This window comes from Chrysochloris asiatica, unplaced genomic scaffold, assembly GCF_000296735.1.
Source record: "Chrysochloris asiatica unplaced genomic scaffold, ChrAsi1.0 scaffold00304, whole genome shotgun sequence".
Lineage (NCBI taxonomy): Eukaryota > Metazoa > Chordata > Mammalia > Afrosoricida > Chrysochloridae > Chrysochloris > Chrysochloris asiatica.
Window position 1 is genome coordinate 3,262,842 of NW_006408822.1, and position 12,666 is coordinate 3,275,507.

General features: G+C 44.8%; 1 protein-coding gene across 1 annotated transcript in view; it reads left to right on the top strand.

The window, feature by feature from the left end:
• The window catches only part of LOC102824683, a 33,920-nt gene extending 24,859 nt beyond the window's left edge, over nt 1-9,061 (top strand). The window contains exon 5 of the mRNA XM_006874867.1: nt 8,685-9,061. Within this exon, the coding sequence (XP_006874929.1) occupies nt 8,685-9,061 (377 nt within the window). The remainder of the gene's footprint in view (nt 1-8,684) is intronic.
• The last annotated feature ends 3,605 nt before the right edge of the window (nt 9,062-12,666 follow it).

Genomic DNA, 12,666 nt, shown 5'->3' on the forward strand with positions numbered 1-12,666 from the left:
AAAAGTTGAGGAGAAAATTTCAAAGGGCAGCTTGAGAAGTCACAGTCACATATAATAACCAGTAAAATTTGCAAAGACCTAGAGTTAGAAAACTAAAAGGGAAGAACAGACTCAGCATTTCTCAAGCTGAAAGAACTGACAAGTAAATTCAAGAACAAAATATTGAATGATGCAGAAAGCATCAAAGAAATACATTGAGTTACTATGTCAAAAATAATTGGTCAGTGTTCAACCATTTCAAGAAGTAGCACATGATCAAGAACTGATGGTATTGAAGGGAAAAGCCCAAATTGCACTGAAGGTATAGGATAGAACATGGTTCCAGGAATTGATGAAATACAAATTGAAAAGTAAACTGATGCAGAGCGAGAGGTAGGACCTCACTGGTCTATGCCAAGAAATTTGGAAGACGGTTACTTGGCCAACCAATTGGAAAAGATCCATATTTGTGCCCATTCCAAAAAAAAGGTAACCCAAGTTAATACAGAAATCATTGAATGATATCATTAATTTTGCATGCAAGTAAAATTTTGCTGAAGATAATTAAAAAATTACTGCAGCATTACTTGAACAGGGAGCTGCCAGAAATACATACTAGATACAGAAGAGGAAGTAGAAGGAGGGATATAGTTGTTGATAACTGATTAATCTGGACTGAAAGCAGAGAAACCAGATGGATGTTTACTTATGCTTTATTGACTAATGCAAAAACTGTGTTGATCATAACAAACAATGGATAACATTGAAAAGAATTTCAGAACACATAATTGTGCTCATTAGGAACCTGTACATATACCAAGAAACAGTCATTGGAACAGAATAAGGGAATGCTGGTTTAAGATAATAGTTTACAATCAGGAAAGATGTGTGCCAGGATGTATCCTCTCACTCTATTCAACCAGTATGCTGAGCAAATAATCCGAAGTTCTTTGTCTGGATAGACCAGTCCCTGGAGAAGGACATCATACTTAGAAAAGTGAAGGGTCAGGGAAAAAGAGAAAGACCTTAAAGAGAATGAACTGACAGTGGCAGCAACACTGGGCTCAAACATAATAATTGTGAGGATGGTTCAGGACAGGGCAATGTTTCATTCTGTTAAGCACAAAGTCAATAAAAGTAGGAACTGATTCCATGACACCTACCAACAACCACAACACAGATGTTAATGAAGTTGGATGCAACTACATGATTAGGTCATATCTTGAGTCAATCTCTTTTTTATTTTTTTAATTTAATGCTTTATTGTGAATTATGTGATAGTTTTCATAGGAAGACATTTGCTTCACATTGATCCCATCGTATATCGTTTCCTTGCCATGTTTACAATCCCCTCCATGCATTATCCACCAACCAAAGGGTATACCCTACAAGCCTGCCCCCTATCCACACACAGCCCCTCTTCGTCTCCAGGTCCAAAATCCCAGCTGCTCCATCTCCCCACGTCATTGTTTCTGCCTCCATCGCTGGCATCACTGCTTCTCTGGGTATGGTTTCGTTCTCCATTCTTCTCCCTTGATGGTCCCAGAGACCTCCGCTCCTAGGCTGCAAACTTAATCACTCCCCTCTCCTTTGCCAAAAAAAATCTACCTTTACATTTGCAGCCCTTACAATCAGTACTGATAACATATATCCGCTATTGTATTGCTAGAAACCTATCCACATCTCCTTTCATCAGCTCCAACTAGACAAAATGGATACTACTCAGTGGAGACTCTAACTTGCTCCATGCCCTCTGGATTTAGGTTCCCTCTTGAAAGCTTGTAAGCCAGTCACTTCTTGCTTCTGTAGCCCCACCCATTCTGGGTAGTCAATGTTCAAGTTGCCCATCCCTGTCCTCTCCGTGCGGAGGGGTGGGGATGATCCTCGCTGTGAAGAATTGTTTTCTCTTTTGAGCAATTACTTCCGTAGGTGTATGTCAAGTTCATCAAATTGTATCAGATTATTCTTTTTTACCTCTTCTTTCTTCTTCTAGTTGAGCTTTGATCATCCAGTCATTAAAGTCAGGTCAAGTGGGTATTATCTACAAGTGTGGGTATATTTCTGCATGTGCCCTCTCTTCTTAACAGCTGGACTTTTCACTCTCCACTCTAGTCCTCTGTGGCTATGTTGTTAACTCTGAGTCCAAGAATCCCCTGGACTTGCCACACTGCTGGTCAACCAGGTCTCCATCCGAGTTCACAGGAGTCTATTGAGTGTTGTAGGGCTCAGCTTGTAGCTTCTTTGCTACTTTTCCCTCACTACCTTTTATCAGTGATGAACATACACCCCTATCAGAGCATGTATTCACATTGAGTCTTAGTCTTAAAAGGGGGTTTGGCCTGAGGGGGACCCGACCACTTGCCTTGATGTCTCCTGGGGAAGACACTTGTTTGTTCTTGTAGTAATCAGTCTGCCTGTATTGTTTTGTGTTTTTCTTGTCAGTCTTTCTTTCAGGAAGTATCTTCTGTTCTTCTGGCCATGGCAGGTTAGTCTTCTTGTCCTTTCAGGTGGAAATTTCCCCTCAGAAGATTCTGGATGCTGTTCAGTAAGCTAATGCTTACTAGTAGGCATTTAACAGTAGAGTTAAAGAACTCTGTAATACTTGCTCAAGTAGAGCAAAAGACAGGCTGCCCCCTTCTAGAAATCAAGGAAAGAAGCTAAATAAATGATGAGCATGGATGCAGAGCTGCTTGGTCTCAAAACATAGGGCCATGACCTCTAACTGTCAAAGGGTTAAGCCATGACCTCTGGGATTGTAATGGTGGGGCCATTGTTTTATAAGTTTCAATGAGTTAGATGTTCTTTTCCAACTTAGTTCCAGAATGTGGAGCTGCCATGAAGATGGAGCTATCTATCACCCAAAGCTGAGGGCTGCCATGCTTGTGTGGGCAGAACAGGTCCTGACAGGGGCTAGGGGCCAGGGTCATCATTCAGATGGACTTGGAAAATGGGGCTTCCCAAAGATGAAGGTGTAGAGTTGCCTCTCCTGTAGCCCTGGAAGACTGAGTGGAAGCCCAGGGTTGAGGGGACCTCTATTGAGAATCCAGAGTGTATAACCAAGACCTGGAGTCTGAAGGGTGAAGCCATTTCCAAGAGTGTCTCAGAGAAGAGTGGATTCCTTTCTTCAACTCTTGAGAGCTAATGTAAATGTTTCTGCTGCAATTTCAGTTTGCTTGGTCCCTGTTATCTCTTCTTTCCCTCAGATTGATCGCATTTGTAATGAAAATGCCTGCCTTTAGTCTGTTCCACCATTGTATTTAGAAGCAGATAGATAGTTTTTATTCTAGTCACAGATGAAGAGGAAATTTGGTCCATGTTGGAATTTGGACTTGGAAGAAGTTGGGGATAATATGATGGGTTAGTGAGTTTTCATGTATGTGTGTTAGTTACATCATGCTAGGTGCAAGTATGAGTTTATCTTTATACGGAGATTATGTATAGCTTGAGGAGATATGTACAGGTGCCAAGGTGACAAGGGGTGGACTGTGATAGTTAAGGTTTTGGGTCAACTTGTCTGGGCCAAGATTCTCAGTAGTTTAGCAGTTAAGACACAATACTTCCTATGATGAGATCTAATAGAAGGTAATCACCTACCTCATTGTGTGATCTGATCAGCACTGATCTGATGTAATTATTCTATGTGTTATAGATCTTCAATTCTATGACAATATTGAGGTCAGGATTAGGTTGGATCTTGGGTCAATCTCTTTTGAGATATAAAAGGAGAGAGAAATGAACAAAGAGGGATCTACTGCCACTGGAAGAAGAGCCAGGAGTGGAATTTGTCCTTTGAACCCTGGGTCCCTGCCCAGGAACCCTGTTGGTGATGGTTATGTGCCATGGAGTCAGTTCTGACTCACAACCACCCTGTATAATGTTTCCAAGGCTGTAAATCTTTACAGGAGTAGAAAGCCTCATCTTTGAACTTGAAGCAGCTGATAGATTCGAATCACTGACCTTGTAGTTAGCAGCTCAGCTCGTTATCCACTGCAGAAGGAAAAATCTGATGCCAAGACACATGGAGAGTTTCAAGAAATGCTGGGTTTACAGACGCTGAAAGAAGAAAAAAGGCATTTCCCTAGAGCAATGGTTCTTGATTTAGAATTCTAGTCTCCTAAATGGTGAGAGAATAAATTTCCATTTGTTAAAGGGATCCACTTCAATGCCTGAGAAAGGCCCTCCTATCATCTTGCCCCCACATCACATAGCCAAGAAAACAAGGCCTAGAGAGAGGAAGGGATTGACCACTCTCACCCAGCAGAGCTGTGGCAGGCCTGGGAGCAATAGTAAGCCACCTGTGGTTCAGGCCAAGGATTTCTAAACTGGGCTGTGCTGGACAGTAGTTGTGAAGTCCTTTGTCCCATTTTACAGAGAAAGAAACTGAAGATTCTCCTGGATCTTTTCTTAAGCCACACAGCTAGTGAGAGTTAAAACTGCTTTGCTGTTAGCCATTTGGTAGCCTTATTATGATCACTTTGATCACAATTATCAACTCAACAAATTAAACTCAAACCAAAGAGGATCTTGTTCATCGAATACAGAGCCCATGTGCTGGATCACTACACTTTGCACTGTCTCAGGGAATTCTCATCACAGCTCTGAGATGGAAACAATTGTAAGACCCATCAGACAGACGAAGAAATGGAGGCTCAGAGAGGTGACTTGTCCCACCACTTGTAAATACAGAACTAAGAGTTGACACCAGGCTGGCCTCTGAAGGCTGTGTCATCCTCATCCCTGGCTCTTCTGTTTCCACCCTTATCCCTTCAGTCTCTTCATCCCACAGAAGTTGCAGTGAACAACTCATCTCAGGTCCTGCTCAGAACCTACCAGTGGTTTCTTTTACACTTAGAGAAAGATCTAAGTCTGAATCATGGCCTGTGCAGTGTGGAGCCATCGTGGCCTCACCAACCTATTCTCATATCACACACACCGCCCTTCCTCCATGAGCTTCAACCACAATGGCCTTTCTATCATTCACGTGCAGCTCCTCTACTGCGGGTCTCATATGTGTGTCTGATGTTCCTGGATCATACAAACAATGAAACCACACTCTACAACTAGCTGAAAGGAGAGTCATTTGCACTCACCCAGAGGCAGCTCTAAAGAAAGGTATTGTGATCTGTTTCCCAAAAGTCATAGCCTTGACATCAGTGAAGAAATGGGCTGAGTTCAACCATGTTCCATAGACTCCCATTTTCCTGGAGATGAGAGAGAGAAGAGAAAGGGCTAGTTGGTCCTAAGTGTGGTGAGACCTGGGGACTCCTGAACCCATGCACAAGAACATAGCCACAGAGGGCTAGAGCTGAGAGTGAAGAATCCAGCTGATATGAAGTGATTGGAGATGCACAAGAATGCCCAGACTTAAACAAAATACCCATTTGACCTAGCCTTGAAAGCTTGATAATCAGAACTCGTCTAGAGGAAGATATAAAAAAAATTTTTTGATAAAGGAAATGAGAGTAAATTGCTGCAGTTTGATGAACTTAACATATACTTATGGATGTAGTAACTCAAAATACCAACTGAGAGGGAAGGAGTCTACACATCAAGTATTAAACCTAGTCCCTATGTTTACATTGTAGATAGGGAAGGGAAACTTGGACAATGGCTACCTAAATTGAGGGGGCTATAAAAACACGAAGTGACTGGCTTACAAGAGGGAGTCTAGTTTAAGAGTTTGTGGGGTAGACAGAGTCCCCACTGAATGGTTTTTATCTTGTCTAGATGGGTCTGGTAAAAAGAGATGGGGAAAAGATTCTTATGATTCCATAGTGAGTAATTGTTAACATGATGAATTGTGATAGTCACAACAGTAGAGGTAGAAGATTTGTAACATAAAGGGGGGGAGTAGTTAATCTTATATTCTGGGAACAGAAGAGCCTAGGACCATCAAGAGAGATGTGCACAAGTGAAATGTGGGACCCTCTCCAGAGAAGCAGCAACACCAGAGATGGAGGCAGAGATGAGGACATGGAGAGAAGGAGCAGTTGAGGACTCTAGACTCATGGAAAGAGAGGGACTGAGTGCTGGCGACCAGTAGGCAGAATCACAGAATGTGCCCTTTGGTTTTTAAATTATTATATATTCCTGAGTGTTTTTGTACACACACGTCCTCCCGACCACCACCACCACCCAAAAAAAAACCAGAGGGAATAGAAGCAAATATTGTTGAATGATGATGCATGGAGAAGACTTTAATCTTTGCAATGAAATAATGGTGTAAAGCCTTTGTTCTTCCATGTAAACTATCACTCAGTTCACAATAAGAAGAAAACAAAATAAATAAACAGAGAACATACGATGCAAAAAAAAGAAAAAAAAAAAAGTCATTGCCTTAAAGCCCATTAAAGGCAGGGTGTATTATGAGACATTCAGGGTCGCCATGAGTTCAAATCAATTTAAAAACTTCATGGTTTTTCCCACTGTTGTGTCAGACACTGTTCCAGGCCAGGGGTTAGGAAGAGTCTCTTGTGCACCTCACGAAAAAATCAAATATGAGTCATGTGTCTATGTGATGATAATGATGGGGCTGGAGCAGAATTTGGGTAGCACCACCTATGTGACAGGTACTGTGTATGACTGGGACATACAGTCTTTAGGATTGTCCTTGAAGTAGATGCCCATGCCCCACATTATGGATGATGAGTTGGCTGAGAGGGGAACCCGTGTCCTCACTGTCCACTGTCCTCAGAGCCTGAGGTTCTCTAAGCAGAATTTCCAATCAGTTCCATCTTCAGTGCTGAAATTCCATGAATTGTCCCTGCCATGTGGCTCACTGTAAAGAAAACTAAAATCTTCACCACTGGACCTATAAACAACATTCTTATCAATGGAGAAAAGATTGGAGCTGTCAAAGACATCATTTGGCTCAGATCAACCATCAACACTCATGGAAGCAGCAGTCAAGAAATCAAGCGACATATTGTATTAGGCAAATCTTCTGCACAAGATCTTTTTAAAGTGTTGAAGAGCAAAGATGTCAATTTGAGGACTAAGGTGTGCCTGACTCAAGCCGTGGTATTTTCAATAACCTTATAAACATGTGAAAGTTTGGACAGAGAACAAGGAAGATTGTAGAAAATATGAGGCATTTGCGTTATGGTATTGGGGGAGAATATTGAAAGTACCATAGACTTCCAAAAGAACAAATAGATCTGTGTTGGAAGAAGTATACAGCCAGAGTGCTCCTTGGAGGCCAGGAAGGCCAGACTTCCTCTCTCATACGTTTGACTCATACAGATTGTCAAGAGAGACCAGTCACTGGAGAAGGATCTCATGTTTGGTAAGGTGGAGGGTCAGAGACAAAGAGGAAGACACGCAGGAAGATGGATTGGCAAAGTGGCAGCATCAATGGACTCAAGTGTAGCAACAATTGTGAGGTTGGCTCAGAACTGGGCAGTGTTTTGTTCTGGTGTGCATAGGGTTGCTATGAGTTGGAACAGACCTGAAGACACCTGGCAACAAAAACAACAACTTTGTGTCTCCCAGGGCACTGTGGTCTGTATCTTTGTATTTCCTCTCCTCTCCTCTCCAAATTGTTCACAATCTGGCCCTGGGTTGTTCTCCATGGTGCCTGAATGTCTTATAGTAAAGTCCTTCTGCCCATTCATCTTCATGCCTCTGGTCTCCCCTTGTCCACCCAACAACTGCTCTACCAGGCTCCTGACTCCTGTTCTCCAAGTGGCTTTTGATTAGGGCTTCTGGCTCCTTCCTCCTTGGAACCCTATATCCTGGACTACCATGTGCCCCTTTTTAGCAGTGACCAGGTCTATAGGGGAATCAGCAGTTTGGGGAGGCATTTGAGCAGTGGCCCCTTCCGCACTCCATCACTGCTCACATCGTGTCAATAATGAGCTCCTTGTTGCCAGCCAGGAACTCAGTGACGTCTATGTGTGACCTCATTTTCCTTTCAGAACAGGGCAGAGGGTGGGGTGCTATACCATCTCCAGAGTCACACATGGAGAAGGGTCCAGCCAGGTTTCCAACCAGATCTGGTGACTCCAAAGGCCAATCTCTTCTTTTTGACACAGTCTCTACCAATGATGTACTGAACCCTCACAGAGATTCCAGATGGAGTCACAGTAACTAGTCGACAGAAGAAGAAATTAAGACTCAGCAGTAACAAAGGAACCACCCACAGTAAAGCAGTTTGTAGGGCTCCCTCATGAGCATCCCCTCATACACCTCAGTGATGTCCAGGGTCACACCCAAGGCCTTCCACTTCACACCCTGTATATTTCCTCTGCTCCACAACCTGGGAACACAGACCACTGAGTACAGCTCCGGCTGGGGCTGCTCCTGGTCAGCTGTAAACAGAACCGAGGCTCCTTTCTGAACCACACGCACGCACGCTGCCCCACGCCTGAGCCTTGTCCCAGGCCGGGTCCTCTGTCAGGAACAGCAGGCCCCTCTCCTCCTGCTCAATCCAGGTTTGAGTCTGAGAGCCCAGCTCCCACATGGCTCTTCCAGAGAAGGTTCAGAACTCCCCTCAGACTGGGTGCATACCACATTCTGCCTCTGTTTCCCCATTTGTCATCCAGTGTCAGTGTGGTGGCAGTGGTGAGGAGTCAATGAGATGGGTGTGGATCGTGCTGAGCACAAGGCTGTGTCATGGTTTGCATCAGAGAGTGGAAGTTGTTGCTGATACACACTTGAGAAAACAGAATCCTATGGGGTGAATAATGGCCCTATGTTCCCTGCAGGGGTGACAGGTGAGCAGGAGGAGCTGCAGGTGATTCAACCTGAGATGGTGTCGGCAACAGCTGGAGAGACGGCCATTCTGCCCTGCACAGTCACCTCTCTGCAACCCTTGGGGCCCATTAACTGGTTCAGGGGTACTGGACCAGATCGGCAGCTAATCTACAATTTCAAAGGAACCCACGACCACTTACCTCTCTACCCCCGAGTAAGAAATGGCACAGATATCACACAAAGAAACAACATGGACTTTTCCATCAGCATCAGTAAGATCACCCTGGCTGACACCAACACCTACTATTGTGTGAAGTTCAAGAAAGGGACCCCTGATACGGAGTTTAAGTCTGGTGCTGGGACTCGGGTCACTGTGAGTGGTGAGTAGCGACGGGGCCTCCCACCCCTTGTGTGACAATAGCTCAGTTGAGCAACAACTTAGTATCAGAGGTGAGGGATTACATTCCTGGTCACCATCCAGCCCCTTTACAGACCAGGGAGTTGAAGCCTAGAGGACATGCAGATTGCTTAAGGCCCCTGATGACACAGGGAGAAAAGTCTGCAAACCTAGTCACCTGCTCCAAAGCTGAGCCTTGTCCAGTGTGGTCCTCACAGAGGAGGAAACTGAACATGTGGGTGTCATCCCATTCACCTCCTGCCCCAGAGTTTTCCCTGCACCATGGCCATGTCTCCTCTTATTGGACATATAATTTCTGAGGGCCTACTGTGTGCCTGGATCTGCTCTTAGGGGTTGAAAACAGCAATGAACAAGTGGGCACAAGCTCTTCCCCATGACGTTTCCATTCTCTTCCCCAATGAGGAGAAGGTCAGTGCAGGACTGAGAGGGTGTGTGAGTTTATTTGTCTTCAGATACAACACACTGAGCAAAAAGTCCTACAGGGAGCTGATCTGAGAGCCCTGTTGGGGGAGATGCCCAGAGGACCGGCTCTGCTGTGGGATCTGGTAAGATAACCTACATGATTCAGGGCAGACAGCTCCACCTTAGGAGGTCCCTCACTCCAGGGATGAACCTCTCCACGTAGGTGAACCTCCCCACATAGCTTAGTTACCTGGTTGAAGCAGCAAAGAGGATGCCCCTTTTGGGTGTCTGCCAGAGGCCCATGATCCTCTATCCAACTCCTAGATGTGGAAAATCAGACCCCAAAGTCCTGTAGACACCATGCAGCTCAGACCCCACTCACTCCTGGGACACCTGAAACCAGGAAAAAACTGGGCCCAGCCCATGGTCACACTGTGAGTTAGTGATGGGGTCTGGATGGTAACCTAGATCTGCTTCCAGGACAGGCTCCTGGCTGCTCTGACATTGGACACTCGGTCCATGGATGAGCCCTGCACACAGCACACACTGACTAGAAGCTTCTTGAACTGAAGCCGTGAGCAGGAGCCAGCATTGTTACATTTCATCATTTCCTCAGAGGTTGAGAAGGCCTCTCACACTCCAATCCACAGGTGGCTGGACACCTCTCTCAGCCTCAGCCAGAGCTTCTCCTCTGATTTTAAGGCCTGCAGAACACCTCATCATAAGGAAACACCATCCCTTAGTTTCCAGTCTCCTGTGGATGGGTACACAGGCATCAGAGATGACCTGCACCTGATTGTCCTACTCACGCTGGGATGTCCACCGGGAGTGACACTGCTGGGTTAGAGCGTATGGGCAGCTTACGTGGAAAAGGTCAGATTCCCTCCCAGACACAGCACCTGAGATTCCCCACATCCCTGGACTTAGGCAGGGAAGACAGCTTTATCCTGAGTTTCCAGATGTTACAGATAAAGACACTGAGGCTCCCAGGTGGGGTGTCCCTTTCCCTTGTGGAGGACTCACTGGAGCAAGAGACTGAGCCCTGTCCATCTCAGAGCTGCTGATTCCACGTGCACTGCCCAACCCTCTGGGCCATGCTGTCTTTCTCCCCAAATCAGGGACTGGAAGAGAAAGGGGCTCCATCTCTCCCATTGATGGCATTTACCCTGATAGCCAGAGGTGAGAGGGAGGGGCCTTCCCCACAAGATCTGTGGTTCAATCTCACCAGCTGCTCCTAGGAAACGCTATACAAGATCATTATAGGTTGGAATCGACTCGACAGCACTTAACAACAACTGCTGTTTGAGTTGTATGTGTGTGTGCAACAGAATTTGGGACTCTCTTTGGTGCTTCTTCTATGCTTTTGTTTTGCCTCTTGCTTGTAAAAATTAACTGTATACTTCAAGAGCTCATAATGACCACATCTTCTGATCTCAATAGTAGGTATAATTTATTGAGCACCTAATACATGTTGGGCTCTGTCTTGTACATTCACCATCTCTAATTTTACTAGGTTGGCATTATCATCCATTTTTACAGAAACACTGAAGCTCAGAAAACTAAAGCAAAGAGATGCTAAAATTGTGTAGGGTGAGCACTGCCATTTTCACTGTGTGTACTTGGCCAGCACGTGCCTCACTGGTCTCATTAATAGGGGTCACTGTTGCCTAGTGTACAGGGCTGGTGGGAGGATGTAAGAGCTGAAGAATCCGTCCAGCATCAGTACCCGGGAGCTCTCCTAAATGGTCACTGGTCACCCCGTGTCATGCTTCTATGGATATCCAGGAAGTTGATATTCTCATGACTTGACTTGCTCAAATAACACCTGCCTTGTTGCTTCTGGGCATTGTTGAGATGGTTTTGACTCATACAGAGCCTATATAAGGTTTCCAGGGCTGCAAATCTTTACAGGAGCAGAAAGCTTCATCTTTCTCCATGGTGTAGCTGGTGGATTCAACCTACTGACCTTGCAATTAGCAAGCCAATATATAAACCACTATGCTACCAGAGCTCCTTGACATCTTCCTTACTATACCCTAAAATAGTCATTGAGTGCTAGGTGGTGTGATAGTCAAGGTTTTGTATGAACTTAGCTGGGCTTGGATTCTCAGTGGTTTGACAGTGAAGACATAGTAAACCCCTCATGATGAGATCTTATATAATGTAATCATTCCCATGATATGATCTGATGTCATCAGCCATGATCTGATATAATTCTCCAATGTGGTGTCATTCCTCAGTTCTATGATGTCCTGGTGTTGGCGCTGTAAGTTAATGCACTGATCAGCAAGATCAGTTTGAACTACATGGTCAGTGGTTCAAGTTCACCAGTCACTCCTGGGAAACCCTATATAAGCTCGCTATGTGTCAGAACCAACTAGACAGCACCTAACAATAACAATGTGATGTAACTTGGGCTGGATGCAATCTACAGGATTAGGTTGTGTCCTGAGTTAATATCTTGAGACATGAAAGAGATTAAACAGGCAAGTAGAGTTCACAGGGAACTACTACCACCAAGAAACGAGCTGGAGTAGAAGGCGTCCTTTAGATCTGGGTGCCCTGCACTGTGAAGTTTCCTAGATCCAGAGGAAGATTGATGCCAAGACGCACTGATCTCTCCAAGGAAGCTTTGGCCTACAGATGCTAACAGGAGAAAAGGACCTTGCTCCAGAATTGACAGAAAGAGAAAGCCTTCCCTGACAGCCAGCACTCTGAATTTGGACATTTAACCTTATAAAAGGAGAGGGAAGACATTTGTTAAAGGTATCCACTTGTGGAATTTCTGCTATAGCAGCACTAGAGAGGTAAGGCAGGTGACAAGTCATATATACACAGAAGTTTGGGGAACAGTGAAGAATTTGGAGAGTCCAGTCGTACTCCGTTACTACCCACAAGGAGGAACAGACCTTGTCCTCTGACTCTCTGATTCCTGGGTGTTTTCAGGGCACCAGAAACATGGGCTTAGCCTCCTCAGGTACGTGTCTCTCCTCATTACTGAATCAGTAACTGTCCTCTTTAGGCATTAGGTCATCTCCATTTCCCTTCCAAAACTGATACAAAAAAAGACCCATGTTCAGGGAATCTGACACTTTACTTTCAATTTCCAGACTTGGCACAGATTAGGCCATGCTGTAATATTCGTGGAAAGAATGAAAAATATGGATTACATT